General features: G+C 42.1%; 1 protein-coding gene and 1 long non-coding RNA gene across 4 annotated transcripts in view; both read left to right on the plus strand.

The window, feature by feature from the left end:
- Window positions 1-279: 279 nt before the first annotated feature.
- On the plus strand, window positions 280-4,263 carry LOC109877793 (uncharacterized). The gene is made up of 2 exons (XR_002253287.2): window positions 280-799; window positions 1,828-4,263. It is a non-coding gene; the product is annotated as an uncharacterized LOC109877793 (long non-coding RNA).
- Window positions 4,264-6,487: 2,224 nt separating this feature from the next.
- Window positions 6,488-18,279, plus strand: part of LOC109877787 (WD repeat and FYVE domain-containing protein 2-like) — a 29,400-nt gene continuing 17,608 nt past the window's right edge. Inside the window, exons 1-8 of one of the 3 annotated variants that reach the window (XM_031805592.1) lie at window positions 6,488-6,803; window positions 9,440-9,507; window positions 13,495-13,568; window positions 14,121-14,175; window positions 14,512-14,662; window positions 16,296-16,408; window positions 17,178-17,304; window positions 17,935-18,040. In XM_031805592.1, coding sequence (XP_031661452.1) covers window positions 6,667-6,803; window positions 9,440-9,507; window positions 13,495-13,568; window positions 14,121-14,175; window positions 14,512-14,662; window positions 16,296-16,408; window positions 17,178-17,304; window positions 17,935-18,040 — 831 coding nt within the window. In that variant the 5' untranslated portion in view covers window positions 6,488-6,666. The remainder of the gene's footprint in view (window positions 6,804-9,439; window positions 9,508-13,494; window positions 13,569-14,120; window positions 14,176-14,511; window positions 14,663-16,295; window positions 16,409-17,177; window positions 17,305-17,934; window positions 18,041-18,279) is intronic. The other 2 variants (XM_020469985.2, XM_020469984.2) reach the window with 2 other exon arrangements.

The following is an 18,279-nucleotide window of genomic DNA, read 5'->3' on the forward strand; positions in this document are numbered from 1 at the left end:
TGAGTGCATTGGGCACTAAGGGTCGTCTGTATAACTGGATCATGGAAATCCTGTTTGATCTAGTCATACTGTTGAGGGTCGGGTCAGAATTGTCAATGGGGTTTGAAATGGACAACGTTACTCCTCAGGGAAGTGTGGTTCGTCTGATTATGTTCTCCCTGATGATATATAACATATTTAAGGAGGTGGAACAGGGAGTGGGTGTGGCCTTGAATGTCATGATGGGGATATATGGGAGAGAGGTGGGAAGGGAAGTATGCAATGAGGAAGATGCAAGAAGCTGTGGGAGTTTTGGAAGATTGGTCTCTGATAAGAGGGTTTAGGATGTCTGTGGCCAAGTCTTGCTTTATGGTGTATTCTAGGAGGAAGGTTTTAACCTCTTAAATATAAAATACCTTATTTGATTGTATTTGTTTTATTCAATTCAGTCTGGTATGAGAACGGTAACCCCTATCTGCAAAAGCAGGGTGTCTGCGGAAAGCTGAGTATCTTGGCTATTGATCGGTGCTTTCAAATCTTTGGTGTGACTTACTACCATATATGGGCATACAACTGTATAAAGGCAGGCCAAACCAATGACCTCGTTTCAAGATGGTTGCTAACTACATTCAGGTTAGCGTTGTGAAGAACAAACGAAATAAACACAAAATATGTTGATACACACTGAAAGCCGGGACTCCACAGATCATGAGGATATCTTATTTGTCTGCCTGTGACCTACCGTTATTGATCACCAGCCCCGAGAATCAAAATGTTTATTTTACACAACATTTTCACCAAACAGCAAACATCTTGCAAGGTAAGCTTCGATTTGCTCTGTGTTTCAGCTATAGCTACACGGGGGGTATCAAATTAATCCTTAGGTTGGTAGGAAGAAATCTAGGCTATTGCCAGTGTTATCTGATTATGTATGACTTAATGCGCATCAAAAATGATGTTGTCTGCTTACGAGCTGTAGGTATCCATTACACAGGGGATTGGCTACTATGGCACATTGACAGTCTTGTAGCCAATGAGATAAGCTTTCCAGGGATATATAGTTGACCTGGGTGGGAAAAAGCAAGGCTTAGAACCTTTATTCGTAATGCGAACTATTGCTACCTGGCTCAGAGACAAGACGCCCTGAGCAAGCTACATTGACATACATTGTTTACATTGTAAACAGATGTAATCTCTTTAATTGAATTGCTTTAGCATGAAAGATGGCTTCTCAAATGGGAGAAGTTAAACTAAGAATATTGAATAGGACCCTTAAAAGAAGGCAGCTATGAATAAGTATACCGACATAGAAGTTTTTAATAAAAACCTAGAGTCGGACTCGGATCAGGGGAGCTATTTGGACAATGAGGATTTCGACTCGGCCGACGAAGATTGCTTTCTAATAAAAGTGGCGATCCACACTTATTTTCATGACATTATATAGCTAATTTACTATATGTATTTAGTTTTTTATAAGTTGTCTGCTTTCTGTGCTTTGGATTTAGTTTACATAAGCCTATGTAACAAGTCATTTTAATGTTATATAATTCCAAAGTAGTTATTGGCTATGTTTCATATTAGTTCACTGTTTCCTGTTCTAAGTTCCATTATTGTAACTTTGTAGAGGCCACTACTCTCTCATGGCCATTGTTTATTTGTGGTTCTCACCTCTGCCTTTGTCTCCAAAGTGTTACTGTTTGCATTGTGTGTCCTTCACCTTCTATGTGAGTCACTGTACAGGTGAAGTTTATGCTTGGTGTTTTTACTTTACAGTAATGTCATTTTGTATATTTAGTTAGCTGTAATTCTGTGACTTACAACAATATCCCATTATTTTATTCACCACAGAGTGGAGGATGCAGAGGATTTGGATGATGACGTTAGGGAGAGACCCCTCCCCAGCAAGTGCTGCCACCAGTCAAGGTCTTCACCCCCACTGCAATGTCAATCACCCGTCTGATGGTTCTACAACCACCACTCGACAAAGACCCCACTCCTTTTCAACCCCCCCCACTGCAGGCCCTGGCACCACTTCCCACTGCAAGTTCATCTGGAGGTGCAGGGCAAGGAGGAGATCTAGGCTTCAACAGAGGAAAGGCAGTGGAAGCAGCACAACAGAGGGCGAAGAAACTGAGGGCCGGTGGCATACGGTCCTTGAGGATGATGAGGAGCCAGAACAATATAGGTTTAAACCCAAAAGACCGGAAGGCCCACAGTTGCAGCAGGGGGGAAGGAAGATGTCCTAGAAACCTGTCACCATGGTTGTCATGCTCAGCTACATTTCCTTGGTGATTTACATGGGACTGGTAAAGGTATCAAGACGAGTTGACAACTGGAGCAAGTCCCCACTATCGGTGCCAGTTCCCCACCTCCATCATTAGTGAAAACCGATTCTTGGCCATCAACCGTACTCTTCACATGAGTGATCCACAAAAGGATCAGGAGAATGACCAGAAGAAGGGCACTGCAGGGTATGATTGTATTGCAAGAGTCATGGTGGGCATGCAAAACGTACTTCTATGCCTGCTCAAAATTAATCTATAGATGAGCGCATGGTTGCCTCAAAGGCTTGAATTGTCTTGAAGCAATATATGAAAAATAAGCAGACCAAATGGGGCTAGCTCTTTGTGCTAGCCGATTCAGCCTATGCCTACACGTGGAACTTTTCATCTATGAAGGCAAGGTGATCACACCCACTGGGAAGGGCCTTAGTTATGACTCTGTCATGCAGCTGATGGACTTCACCTTACTTGGCAGTGGGTACAAGTTCTTTGTGGATAATTTTTATACTCGTCCCATGCTTTTCATAGACCTCTTGAAAAAGAAAATGGGGGCTTGTGGCACCATTCGTCCTAACAGAATAGGTTTCCCCAAGACCAAGGTAAACGACATGGCAAAGACAGTGGAGAAGGGGACCGCACGTTGGATCAGGACTAACACGCTGCTTTTTGTGAAATGGAAGGACACTAGGGAAGCAACCAAGCTCCCCACACAGCATAAGGCATTCAATAACAGGGCATGGGTGAGGAAGAATGTCCCTGTTTCTATGAATGACTACAATTCCAGCAGGTTGACACCCTCAATATCTGTTGCTCTCATAGGCTACCACCAGGTCCTCCACTAGACCAGGATGTGGTATAAGACCTTTTTTTTACCACTTTGTGGACATTTCTACAGTGAATGCTTTCATTCTGCACAAGCAGATAGCCAAAGCAAAAAAGTAAAACCCCTCTCACAGTTGGCCTTCCGAGAGCAGCTGGTGTTGGAAATGGCTGAATTGGGGGCCCAAAGCAACCTCACAACCATCACAAGACCCCCCACTCAAGGTGAGTGCCACTATCCAACACACATGACAAAAGAAAGAACTGCAAGCATTGCACAAAACACAAGGGCCCAAAAATTGTGAAATGCCAGATCGCTTTTTGTTTCCTGGCAGAGAGACTGCTTCAAAGACTATCATGACACGTACAAGCTATGGTGAAAGTGAAATCTAATCATCTACACCTGGGATGTAATATGAACACGAATGCCATTTGCAAATTGTTCAGCTTATTTCTAATTTTGCACACTTTTAGTGTAGGGCACGTGTGTAACTAAGTTTGTGTTTGAGACATTTCTATAAATGTTTTAATGTATTGTATGTCTGTTGCTTTTATATTGTTTTTGTAAACAGTTAATTTGTATGTGGGACCAATACATTGGACATGCCTAGGCTAAACGTTCAGGCACTTTGGAGAGGTTGAAAGAACACTTGAATATCCCCTGTATGTCCCCCGACACCACCACAATGTTTGAGAGAGGTTGGTGTTGTATTTCTTTTTTAATGGTGAACAAAACCTTTAGCCACATCCAGTGTGCAAACACAGTGCAATTACCACATTCAAACACTTTGGAGAGGTTGAAAAGACACTTGAATGTACCCTGGATACCCCATAACACCACCACAATGTTTTAGTGAGGATGATATGTTAGAAATTGTGTTTTTATACTGAACAAATGACATTTAGGGATTACAAATATGTAATGGCACTTTAATGATCTAATTTACAGACATATGCCACTTTGGAAAGTTCTAGGGACACTTGGAAACGTCCCGTCCCGTGACGAGACCTGACATCACTTACTTAAACATCTGCCAATTTCTAGTTGGTATCAATCCCATTTTTTTATGATATTGTTCATATGTTGTGGAAGCCATCTGTGTTTCCAGCTCTAGTCATCAATAATTCTCTTATAGCTTGTCAATGAAAGATGACTTTCAAAATTAAAAAAATTCAACAGTTATTATGTATTCTGAACTTTGTAACTGCTATCTTCTGATCATTTCCTCATAATCTCCCAGATGTCGTCTTACCAAATATTCCAAGTTTTTGCATGTCAGTATCATGTCATTACACATGAATAGCAGTTACTTTTGGGTGTGTCTATTTAGGGTGTCTGAGTTTAAGTATTCAGCTATGTGGTCTGATGAGAGGCCAACATGGAAGAGACATGTTGAGCATATTGAAATGAAGTGTAGGAAGGTGCTGAACCTCATGAGGGCAGTGGCAGGATATGATTAGGGGTCAGATAGACAAAAACACGGTTGTATATGTACCAGGCATTGATCAGGTAATCTTTGGATTATGGGTGCTTTGCATATCAATCGGCAGCCATAACGCTACTACAGCTCCTGGATAGCATACAGTCAAGGGCTATGAGATTGTGTGTGGGTGCATTCAGGATGACACCTGTTGAGGCAGTGCAGGTAGATAGTGGGGAACTGTCACTGAGTAAAAGATGTGACAAACTTGCATTAGCGTACTGGGTGAGGTTGAAAGGGAGTTCAGAAGGACATCCTGCAGTCAAGATAACTGGGGGAATGCTGGGTGTGAGGAGTGGGTAAGCAGAGGGTGTACGGGGGGACAATCGGGCAGAAGGTGGTAGAATATGAACTGGGGGAGAGAGGCGGGGGCTTGCTTCCATTCTGCCACGAGCGTTAGTGAGGTCAGGCACTGATGTTGGGCGATTTAGGCCTGACTCAGTCGGCGTTCCAATTCATCCCAAAGGTGTTCGATGGGGTTGAGGTCAGGGTTCTGTGCAGGCCAGTCAAGTTCTTCCACACAGATCTCGACAAGTATGGACCTCACTTTGTGCACGGGGCATTGTCATGCTGAAACAGGAAAGGGCCTTCCCCAAACTGTTGCAACAAAGTTGGAGGCACATAATTGTCTAGAATGTCATTTGTATGTTGTAGTGTTAAGATTTCCCTTCACTGGAATTAAGGGGCCTAGCCCAAACCATGAAAAACAGACCCAAAACATTATTCCTCCTCCACCAAACCCAGATTAATCCGTCAGACTGCCAGATGGTGAAGCATGATTCATCACTCCAGAGACCGTGTTTCCACTGCTTCAGTGTCCAAGGGTGGCAAGCTTTGTACCACTCTAGCCGATGCTTGGCATTGCGCATGGTGATCTTAGGCTTGTGTTCGTCTGCTTGACCATGGAAACCCATTTCATGAAGCTCTCGATGAACAGTTCTTGTGCTGACATTGTTTCCAGAGGACAGATGATTTTTACATGCTTCAGCACTCGGCGGTCCCATTCTGTGAGCTTGTATGGCCTACAACTTTGTGTTGCTCCTAGTTGTTTCCACTTCACAATAACAGCACGTACAGTTCACCGGGGAAGCTCTAGGAGGGCAGAAACTTTACAAACGGACTTGTTGGAAAGGTGGCATCCTATGACTGTGCCACTGAGCTCTTCAGTAAGGCCATTCTACTGACAATGTTTGTCAAGGGAGATTGCATAGCTGTGTGCTCCATTTTTATACACCAGTCAGCAACGGGTGTGGATTAAGTAGCTGAATCAACTCATTTGAAGGGATGTCCACATACCTTTGTGTATATGGATATTTGTTTTTATGGATATATACAGATGGTTCAAAGGATTCAGTCAGTGGTAGGGTGGGGGCAGGGGTGTATATCCCAGATTTAAATGTTAGAGAAATGTAAGCGGATAACTAATTGTGTCAATGTATGTGGCCGAGTTCATGGCCGCTCAAGAGTGGTGATCTGCTCTGATTAGGCTGCAGTGTCGAGTAGTGTATAGACGAGCAGGTTGTTTAGGGGAGACTTGTTTGTGGAGATGGTGGTGCTGTTAAAGAGGATGGGAGTGGTGGTAAGCGTTTGCTGGGTTCCCGCCTATGTGGGTGTGGAGGGTAATGAGAAGGCCAATGCGGTGGCTAAGAGTGCTGTGAGGAGAGGGGTAGATATTCGGGTCCCGCTTGGTCGCAGGAAGTCAAGTCCTTGATCCGGGGAAAAGGGCTCAATCTTTGGCAAAGGGAGTGGGATGCTAGTATTAAGGGGAGGCAATTGTATTGCTTGCACTGGTCAGCAAAGGAAGAGGTGGTGTCTAGGGCTCTTTCACTTAGAGTAAGAGGAATAATGAAGATCATTTAATGTAGGTTGGCCATGACTGGGCTTACACTCCAGTACAGTAGGTGGCGGTGTTTGCACCTTAACGTTGGATTCAATCTGCCAACCCAATCCCAAAGAAGAACTCCGTGGTCAGCTGACTAGCAGCGTCTTTGGCTGTCACAGCACACCGTATGCTGTGTTCAAAGTGCTGCTACAAAACACTTTTGCGGCTCGACTAGGGCGTTATGTTACGGATAGCCAAAACCAGCTAGGCCTATACCTCCGGAATGGCGGCAGAAATACAACCCAAACCGCAGACTCGGACTCCTGTTCTGCTCAACAAAATCGAAGCTTCCCAAGATGTTGTGAACACAGCGGTCATAATTCCAAAGGAGGACGGGGTGATCAGCGTCTCAGAGGACAGGTAGGATGATACTGTTTGAGACCATTTGAAAATAAAAGTGAGCCGCACACTCTTAAGAGCTCAGATGCAAAAATGTAATACCAACGTTTCGACAGCCAAGCTGTCTTCATCAGGGTATAATCACAAGTACTGCGGGATGACTCGTTTATATAGTGTCAAAAGACACAGGTGTCTGTAATCATGGCCAAGAGTGGCCTAATATCATGTCATACAAAGAACAGCATACAAACAACACATGGATAGCATACGATCATAGATTAATTTAACTACAGAAGTTTACAAACAATTACAATGGCAAAGTCACAATAATCACAAGAATGGCTTCAGATCAAAGTCTACGTTGAGACCGAAGGGCGCAAGGGTCTTTAAATTAAACTGTTTGAGACCATGTCAAATATGTGACCACAGTAGGTAAAATATAATATTACAGATTGTGCACTATTTATAGCAACGCAAACATGTACTGGCACTATAAGCTCTCTATCGCTACTCGTTACCGTCATCATGGTCGGCGTTAAAACGGAGACAAATTAACATATTTTCACGCCACTAAGATACGAAGTCATTTTTGTAGCAGGTTAGGAGAGCATTTTCTCTAGCCCTAAACCAAACTATAACCTCGGTATCCTAACTGAGGAACGCGCAACTCCGTTCTTACTTCGAGACGGAGTTGAGTATTGATAACTGGTTGCGCCATTTGCTAGCAATAACAATGCGTCACCATCAGTCAATGCTTGTAAAAATGTAAATTCTGATAACTGTTAGGTCTGCCAGTACCTACAATTGCGGTCTTTCCGCGGGGTTCTGAAATTGTTACTTGTCATGACTTTTTTTCAAATATATCCACCGACTTGTGAGGAAAGGTCGGTGGTTTTATTCGCTAAAAGTATGAACCCCACAGTAGTACAGGACAAGCATAGGTGCAATAATTTTCAGATTTGAAATTTTTACAGGTCAGTGTTGTTCCTAGCATATCGCGCGACCAGTTATCGATAGTCAACTCCGCCTCGATATAAGCGAACGGAGTTGAGCGTTCCTCCGCTCTCTTCTAACCTGCTGCATATGTTCTCATAACCTGTTATGAAAAAGTCACTTCGTTAACGAAGTGGCTTGAAAATAGTTTTCTTAACTAAAAGACGCAGAGATTGAAACTCAGCAAAAAATGAAACGACCTCTCACTGTCAATTGTCTTTATTTTCAGCAAACTTAACGTGTATATATTTGTAGGAACATAACAAGATTCAACAACTGAGACATGGAACTGAATAAGTTTCAAAGGTATGTGACTGACAGAAATAGAATGTGTCCCTGAACAAAGGGTGAGGGGGGGGGGGTCAAAATCAAACATAACAGTTAGTATCTGGTGTGGCCACCAGCTGCATTAAGTACTGCAGTGCATCTCCTCATGGACTGCACCAGATTTGCCAGTTCTTGCTTTGAGATGTTACCCCACTCTTCCACCAAGGCACCTGCAAGTTCCTGGACAATTCTGGGGGGAATAGCCCTCGCCTTCACCCTCCGATCCAACCGCTCCCAGACGTGCTCAATGGGATTGAGATCCGGGCTCATTGCTGGCCATGGCAGAACACTGACATTCCTGTCTTGCGGGAAATCACGCACAGAACGAGCACTATGGCTGGTGGCATTGTCATGCTGGAGGGTCATGTCAGTATGAGCCTGCAGGAAGGTTATTACATGAGGGAGGAGGATGTCTTCCCTGCAACGCACAGCATTGAGATTGCCTGCAATGACAATGACCTCAGTCTGATGACTCAGTGACACACTGCCCCAGACCATGATGGATTCTCCACGCTCATTCCTTTGACGATAAACTCGAATCCAACCATCACCCCAGACAAAACCTGACGGTGGGTTTGTGCCCATAGGCGACGTTGTTGCCGGTGATGTCTGGTGAGGACCTGCCTTACAACAGGCCTACAAGCCCCTCAGTCCAGCCTCTCTCAGCCTATTGCGGACAGTCTGAGCACTGATTGAGGGATTGTGCATTCCTGGTCTAACTCGGGCAGTTGTTGTTGCCATCCTGTACCTGTCCCGCAGGTGTGATGTTTGGATGTACCGATCCTGTGTGTTGTTCCACGTGGTCTGCCACTGCGAGGACAATCAGCTGTCCGTCCTGTCTCCCTGTTGCGCTATCTTTTGTGTCTCAAAGTACGGACATTACCATTTATTGCCCTGGCCACATCTGCAGTCCTCATGCCTCCTTGCTGCATGTTCACGCAGATGAGCAGGGACCCTGGGCATCTTAGTTTTGGTGTTTTTCAGAGTCAGTTGAAATGCCTCTTTAGTGCCCTAACTGTGACCTTAATTGCCTACCGTCTGTAAGCTGTTAGTGTCTTAATGACTGTTCCACAGGTGCATGTTCATGAATTTTTATGGTCCATTGAACAAGCATCGGAAACAGTGTTTAAACCCTTTACAATGAAGATCTGTGAAGTTATTTGGATTTTTACGAATTATCTTTGAAAGCAGGGACCTGAAAAAGGAAAGTGATTTTTTTTGCTGAGTTTATTATATGCTACTGTATTTTAGTCAATACCTCTCTGACATGGTGGTGCCTACGGCAGTTTGATAGTCGCGACCAATACATAACCAGAATGGCTTTATGTGACCCGCAGGACGATCCGGATATGGCTGAAGAGAGACAGTGGCCAGTACTGGCCCAGCATTTACCACACAATGCCAGGTGAGTCATCACCTCTCATGTCTTACTGGGTGATTCCATGACAGCGTGAGTGGAAATGTTTGGTATCTCTGATTGTTCTGGCAATTCTCACATTAGAACTTAATTGGGAGGAAGAATGTTTAATATGTTTTTTACATTTGTATCCCAAACAACTTTAGGGGGAAATCATGATGACATTTTGCCATTTTAGGTCCTATTTTGACCTATACATACCTCCTGTAAGACTTTATTATCCGTGAACCGTACAACATCTTTGTGTCGTTATACTCCTTTATAATGTGCTCTAACACATGGAGTATGTCTAGATTAGAGGTCGACCGATTAATCGGAATGGCCTATTAATTAGGGCTGATTTCAAGTTTTCATAACAATCGTAAATCTGTATTTTTGGACACCAATTTGGCCGATTTTAAATTATTATAATACATTTTTTTTTTACACCTTTATTTAATCTTTATTTAACTAGGCAAATCAGTTAAGAACACATTCTTATTTGCAATGACGGCCTAGGAACGGTGGGTTAACTGCCTCGTTCAGGAGCAGAACAACAGATTTTTACCTTGAATCCCCCGAGCTAACAATCTTGCAACCTTACAGTTAACTAGTCCAATGCTCTAACCACCTGATTACATTGCACTCCATGAGGAGACTGCCTGTTACGCGAATGCAGTAAGCCAAGGTAAGTTGCTAGCTGGCATTAAACTTATCTTATAAAAAAACAATCAATCTTAATCACTAACTACACATGGTTGATGATATTACTAGTTTATCTGATATTACTAGTTTATCTAGCGGGTCCTGCGTTGCATATAATCGATGCGGTGCGTATCATTGCTCCAATGTGTACCTATTCATAAACATCAATGCCTTTCTTAAAATCAATACACAGAAGTATATATTTTTAAACCTGCATATTTAGCTAAAATAAATCTAGGTTAGCAGGCAATATTAACCAGGGGAAATTGTGTCACTTCTCTTGCGTTCATTGCAAGCAGGCTCAGTGTATATGCAACAGTTTGGGCCGCATAATTTGCCAGAATTTTACATAATTATGACATAACATTGAATGTTGTGTAATGTAACAGGAATATTTAGACTTACGGATGCCACCCGTTAGATAAAATACGGAACGGTTCCGTATTTCACTGAAAGAATAAACGTTTTGTTTTCGAGATGATAGTTTCCGGATTTGGCCATATTAATGACCTAAGGCTCGTATTTCTGTGTGTTATGTTATAACTAAGTCTATGATTTGAGAGAGCAGTCTGACTGAGCGATGGTAGGCAGCAGCAGGCTTGTAAGCATTCATTCAAACAGCACTTTCGTGCGTTTGCCAGCAGCTGTTTATGACTTCAAGACTATCAACTCCCGAGATTAGGCTGGTGTAACCAATGTGAAATTTCTAGCTACTTAGCGGGGTGCGCGCTAATAGTGTTTCAAACGTCACTCGCTCTGAGACTTGGAGTGGTTTTTCCCCTTGCTCTGCATGGGTAACGCTGCTTCGAGGGTGGCTGTTGTTGATGTGTTCCTGGTTCGAGCCCAGGTAGGAGTGAGGAGAAGGAAGGAAGCTATACTGTTACACTGGCAATACTAAAGTGCCTATAAGAACATCCAATAGTCAAAAGGTTAATGAAATACAAATGGTATAGAGGGAAATAGTCCTATAATTCCTATAATAACTACAACCTAAAACGTCTTACCTGGGAATATTGAAGACTTTCATATGTTCTCATGTTCTGAGCAAGGAACTGAAACATTAGCTTTCTTACATGGCACATATTGCACTTTTACTTTCTTCTCCAACACTTTGTTTTTGCACTATTTAAACCAAATTGAACATGTTTCATTATTTATTTGAGGCTAAATAGAATTTATTGATGTATTATATTAAGTTAAAATAAGTGTTCATTCAGTATTGTTGTAATTGCCATTATTACAATTTTTTTAAATCGGCTGATTTAATCGGTATCGGCTTTTTTTGGTCCTCCAATAATCGGTATTGGCGTTGAAAAATCATAATCGATCGACCTCTAGTCTAGATTTCGAAATTCATCTTCACATTCATTTTTTAAACATAACATGAATATCTCAAAAGTACCCTTTGTGATTTAGTTAATTTTAAGACGTATTGTTTGGAACAATATACAATATAAGTGCATAACATTTCCAGAGTGGGCTCTCTGCTAATTCTGAAGTTTATGAGCACCACCAACAATAAATGGATTCAAAGAGAACCCTCTGCTGAATGTGCAATCCTAAAAGAGGATTGTGATTGGTTAATGACCTATGGTCAATTTCTATGTATGAAATGTAAAGTAACAGAGAACCCACTGGAAATTTGATGTTTGAAGAGAATTGGTGTGGAAAAATTCTTACACATAGGGACACTCAATTTCAATCTTGAATGAGTCATTGTTCATTGTCAGTGCGCAGGAGAGGTTCCAACCAACTCAATGCACCAAAGTACACGTCAATCAGGAGCTCCTCCTTGGGTAGACCCAGCAGTTGTCTGATATACGGCTATACACAGACAAGTTATATTTGCATAATTCATTAATCATTACCATTTTGTTTCATTCATGTGACCTATCAACACCTCACAAGGCTTCTCTCTAAGCTGAGAACTTGAAACTGAGATATCGTTAGTTTGTTCTCAAAACGTCTGGGCGTACTGCCAAATTGCAGCTACTGATAAGTGAGGATTTGTAAACTCAGCCACTTGCATGAACACAGAAATTGGTTTAGAGAACAGCACATGAATAGAACACCTATATTAGTTATAAGAAAAGCACGAACATTCAAATTCCCACTACAGTATATTGTTCTTAACTATTTGTCAGAAAATAAGCCAAATCAAAAAGGGTAGTTGAGATATTTACATTATTTTTAATGTTCAGGAAATGAATGTGAAAATATGTATTTCAGAATCTAGACCTCCAAATTTCAGAGCACACTATAATGAGTATAATGACACCAGGATGTTGTCTGTATCATGAACCAATCACGGCTCATAGGGTTTTACAGTAGGCATGTATTGGTCTAAATAGGACCTAAAATAGAAAAAATAAATAAATCCTCTATGGGGAAAAATGAGTGGTGGAAAAACAATTGGAACCGTTCCCAGGTTATGAGTATTATGACTGGTACTGTGGTACTCTATGGATGATATATGGGAGCAGGATGCACCTGAGCTCAATTACGCGTCGCATAGCAAAGGTTCTGAATACTTAACTAAATAAGGTATTTGTTTTGAAAATTTGTAATGCACATTTGCAAAACATTTCTTCAAACCTGTTTTCTCTTTGTCATTAGGGTTAGATTGTTGAGGATTTAAAACAAATTAAATACATTCGAGAGTAAGACTAACAATGTAGAATGTCAAGGGGTCTGAATACTTTCTGAAGTTTCTAGTTTGGACATTGTCAATCATTTTTGGTTTATTGTCCTAGCTCTAGTCACCAGCTAGGCCAAAACTCCATCTCACCAAAACAGGCTAACATTTCAAACAGCTCTTACACTAATTGTCCATGATCATATTGTTCACAATTTCACAGTATTAGGCTATTCCAACCTCCATAGTGTGGAAATGTATAAAACACAGGAAAATCACTTGACTGCACTGGGCCTTTAATGACTAATTGGTGCATTGTGCCTGGCAGGCTTAAGTTTTAAATGCATTCCAAATTGGGATTCCTAGAGATAAGCCTATGCATGTGCCTGTCTGGAAAGTCTGTCTTAAGTTATTCAGGAAGTCACCACCCTCTTCAGTTCCATTTCCTAAAGTGTACTGCAAGTCATCTTTTTCATTTTGACATGTTCCCTACTTCCCTTGTTTTTTCTTTCTGCATGTTGTGCAATCACTGAAATTCCATCATGTAGTCACTACCCCAGTCAGTGATTTCCCCCTCAATGCACATGGCACTGGCACTGGGGAGTGGAGACACCCCACACAGGCGTTTTCTTAGTTTAGTTCCTTTCTCTTCCTAGATTCTTGCTCCTGTATGTCCTTTAACCCAGAGACCAGGAGGCTGTCTATGGGGATGGAGAATGGAACCATCTCTGTAAGTGACTGTTTCTGTTGTCTAAGATACTCATGATTGGGAGTCATACTTTTATACCAAGCATCCAGCCTTATCCCCCAGTCAAGCCTGATACACATACTAAAACCTGTACCCCAGGGCCAGATTGGGGTCTGGTTGTGTTGGTTCAAGTCATGATTTCATGTTTAACATTTAGCGGGTCACTAAGTAGCTAGCTACTATCTCTTGCTCTCGAGTCTTTGCTTCTCCATACAACAGCACTGATCAATACTGCCAGAGGGGTTGCATCTGAGTAACCTAATCTTCTGCGTGATTGGCTAAGCAGTTAGGTGGATCCATCAACACATGGATACTAAATATGTCTATCTACAGGAGGTGTAGACCTGGGTTTCCTTATGGGATTCATAGCCTAAAACTAACATGGATATACTTTGCTAAACCTAAGCTCTTCCTTTTGAGTCAGAAGGTCATTTCAAGCGTTGTGAAATTTTGACCTAAAAGTATGCCCATATCAAAGAAATACTGTGCTTTCTCTTGGGAAAACCAGTGAGTGACATACTTTCTGTTTTTCAGGAGTTCATCCTGTCAGAAGACTACAACAAGATGACCCCGGCACAGACCTATCAGGGTGAGATGGGAAGGGTGGCCACAGGCTGTGTTCTTTGTGTGACTCACAAAGACTGACTCTGGTCAATGGCAGGAAGGGATGAAACATGGCAAAATAATGGATTTTTTTCTATTCATGCCGCTTTGTTTGGTTTTAGCTACAAGCCCTCTGAAAGCAATGTACTAATATTGAGCTTGCTGCCAACAGCTCTACTGTACGCCTGCCATCTTGTCTGTTTTTATCCATTTTAAAGGATGCAAAGAACACCAATCCGTCTACTTTTTTTGTACAGTATATGACAGTATATGACCAGTATTTTTTGTTTATTATCATGACATTGTGTGTGTTCTGTATCAGCCCACCAGGGCAGAGTGACAGTGGTGCTGTTTGTTTTGGAGATGGAGTGGGTCCTCAGTACAGGACAGGACAAGAACTTCACCTGGCACTGCTCTGAGAGTGGAACACAGCTGGGGTTATACCGCACCACCGCCTGGGTCTCTGGACTGCAGTATCCTTCATCTTTTACAAACCACATTCCTCTATTCTATTCATTCCATTCCATTCACATGCTGTTGCTGATTGGGTAAAACAAATCACTACAGTTACATATCGCAATATTATTTTGGGATGATATTTGATTCCAAGTATCAATTTGTAAAAAATAATAAAGATTTAAAATAATATGCTACTGTAGGTAGCGTTAGCTATTTTTCAATCTATAGCTTTTGTTCTCCATCTTCTTTATAAATATTGAGCCAACATGTTTTCAGTACTTTTACTTCCCTGACTGAACAAAACTAGTTTTCTCATGCTGTCTTGTCTCTCTGCAGAAGACATATACTTAGCAAAATGTTTGAGACATTAATTCGCAAAATCAAATCATAAGAATCGCAAAACATATTGTGTTGGCACCTAAGTATCATGATAATATTGTATCGTGAGGTAATTCCCAGCTCTAGTTGCTATGTACCAAATATCTTAACAAGTACTACCTGTGTGTGAAGTCTAAAGCCACAGACAACATTTCAAGTGGTAACAGCGCACTCGACTGGGTCTCCTTCACCTCAAACAAGTATATATTTGAGGCGTTATGGGAGGATGTGGCCCTCTTGTGCTTTCTCCTACGATGCAGTAGACCAGAGAGGGAGCCAGGTAAGCGTCCCAGTAGCTTTTCTTAATTGGGAACGCTAACGATAGCCTTCAGTCATGTGGCCCAAGGCAATGGTCCGGGAGATTTCCGTAATGACAAGATAAAAGGTCTGGGTCCACTCTGCTGTGGTGGGCTCTCGATATCAACTAGCTCTGTGAGGTCTTGAGACTGACTTATGCTTCAAAGACCGGGATAAACAATTCCAATGTTAAGTACAACAACAACAAAAAATCAGATTTCTTCCTGACATTCATATGGCAACCATTTTGTTTGTTTTGGTATTGTATACCTTTTTACAAACCCAGAGAAGTCATTATTACAGTTGCACACACTGTACATAGATTTTTCTATTGTTATTGACTGTCCGTTTGTTTATCCCATGTGTAACTATGTTGTTTTTGTCGCACTGCTTTGCTTTATCTTTGCCAGTTGTAAATGAGAACTTGTTCTCAACTGGCCTAACTTGGTGAAATAATTTGTATTATATTTTTTATTATGTTATTCAAAATTCTTGAAATGAACTACTTGGAATGTGTTTATTTAGTATTTCATCCAGCAAATGTTTCTAAACAACCACGGTTCCGAGTTGGCCTGGGATCAGATTAGTACAGCAACCCTTTTCAGGAGGAGAAATGTGTGTGTTCTGAGAAGATTTGTCTTCTTGTTTTCTCTCTTTTGATTGCTTTTATTTATCATTTTGGCCTCTCACTGAAAGGTCTCTTGAGTTCAGAGACTAAATACGTATGATTTTGTAGCTAATGAACAGTTAACTGTGGTAAGTTTTATCTGATGTGGGTTGTTTTTGTTGGAAATTTAAGAGGTGTAAGGCAGTCAGTCCTTCACTGAATAGAATGAACCACATACGAGTAGGTTTCAACCAGGGAACACTGATTGAATAGAATAAATACAGTGTGTGCAAATCCGTGAAGTTGCTCCGATGCAAACAGTTCAGTTAAACGATCATTGGCATCCTTGACCCTGCCCCTCCCAGGTTCGACGTGGAGACGAGGCACGCCTTTGTGGGCGACTACTCTGGTCAGGTGACCATCCTCAAGCTGGAGCTGGACAGCTGTAGTCTGGTCACCACCTTCAAAGGACACACCGGTATTACTACTACACCCCATGTTGCAAAATAACACTCGTCCCCTAACCCCTAGTACCCCATCCTCCCCCAGCCTTGAAACACCACCATTTGGGACTCCTCCATTGGTTTCAATACACAGAGGAAGCAAAATAAAGTGCCCCTAAATATTTGAAAGAAAGCACACATACTATTTTAAACCCTTGGAGATTTTACAAATCGGTCTACTACCCACTTTTTATTTCCATGTTTTCACCCTAACTGACCGTCCCTCCTGTCCACTCAGGCCACCTGCCAGCAGGGCTAGAGGTAGTGTGGGACATTGTATATTCCAGAGGACAACCCTCACAGCTATTTATAAACCCTCTGTTCTGATCTGGGGTCAGTTGTTTTAGCACTCTCACATCTCCTACTTCCTATATTGACAGAAGAGCGTGTGACTGACAATGCTGCTGACAGCACTACTATTCCAGGCCTATCTGTTATCAGTGGGGTTACACATGTTTGTCATTATGCAAATATCTGCCGGTGAAAAGCACTGGAACATATTTCTCTTTGAATTAGACACAAAAGGGTGCTCAAGATGGATGAATTGTGGTTCATTAAAAGCAAAAGACTTGCCAGTTATTGAGAGGTTAGTTAATTTCAACTTGAATTTGCTCTGAGTCACTTTTGTCCACTTTCTAATAATTGAGGCCTTTTAGTTTCTTGTTTTTGTTCCACTTGACCAGGTCAAGTTTAAGATCCAGTGATGAGCTGAGGAATGTGGGTTTTGTGTTCTGCTGTCTTTAGGCAATGTGACAGCTCTGTGTTGGGACCCGGTCCAGAGAGTGTTGTTCTCCGGCAGCGCCGATCACTCCATTATCATGTGGGACATCGGGGGAGGCAAAGGCACCGCTATTGAACTTCAGGGACACAAGTAAGATTCACACACTGAACCTCAATAGAGTCCTCCAATACAGTATTCAAATGTAGTCTCCATTGTAGTATAAAAACCCCATTATAAACTGCTTGTTTCGAGTCCTGAATTCTGATTGGCTGACAGCTGTGGTATATCGGACCGTATAAAGGGGAAAGGGGAAAAGCAGCTGTAATTGACAGAGGTTTGGAACACTTATTAGTTTATTAATTAATGATGTGATGTCACCAGGCAGGCCAAAATCCATCCCACCAAAATAGGTGGAAATTTCAGGCGGTCTTTTCAAACAGCTCTTAAAGCCCTTTTCGTGTTATCATAATTTTCACAATTTCACAGTATTATACCAACCTCATAGTGTGGAAATGTTCTATAAAACCACAGGATAATCACATCTGACTGCACCTGGGCCTTTAATCAATATGATAGTCTTAGAAACTGTTGAAATGTCCTTAGTAGTCTCCTTTAGGGCGCTTCATTATCCATAACTCCTGGATGTTTCACGGTCAGTTATATTTTTGGGAGCGTATGAAAGTGACTTATGTCACACCCAAGGATGTCATTCCGGTGGTGGGGTGAATCTACACTATTTCTGTACCACATTCTCTTTACGTGTGTGTGTTAATAATGCAGTGAGAAGGTCCAGGGCCTATGCTACGCGCCACATACACGTCAGCTGATCTCCTGCAGCTCAGATGGGGGCATCGTCATCTGGAACATGGACGTGACCAGACAAGAGGTGAGGGAGGGATGGACTGATAAAGATGGAGGGATGGATCAGAAGGAGGGAGGAAGACTAAACCTCAAGGCTGTGAGACGTGTGTGTGAAGTAGACAGGTTGAGTCCCTGGCACATATTGTCACCAGGGGGGGTTCGAAGGTTCACACACACCCCACAGACTTAAGCAACTTGGATGCAATAGGACTTTCAGGGAGAGAGTGGGTGAGGGAAGGAGAATGAATGTGCTATGGAGCTAAA

This window comes from Oncorhynchus kisutch, linkage group LG26 (genome assembly GCF_002021735.2).
Source record: "Oncorhynchus kisutch isolate 150728-3 linkage group LG26, Okis_V2, whole genome shotgun sequence".
Classification (NCBI taxonomy): Eukaryota; Metazoa; Chordata; class Actinopteri; order Salmoniformes; family Salmonidae; genus Oncorhynchus; species Oncorhynchus kisutch.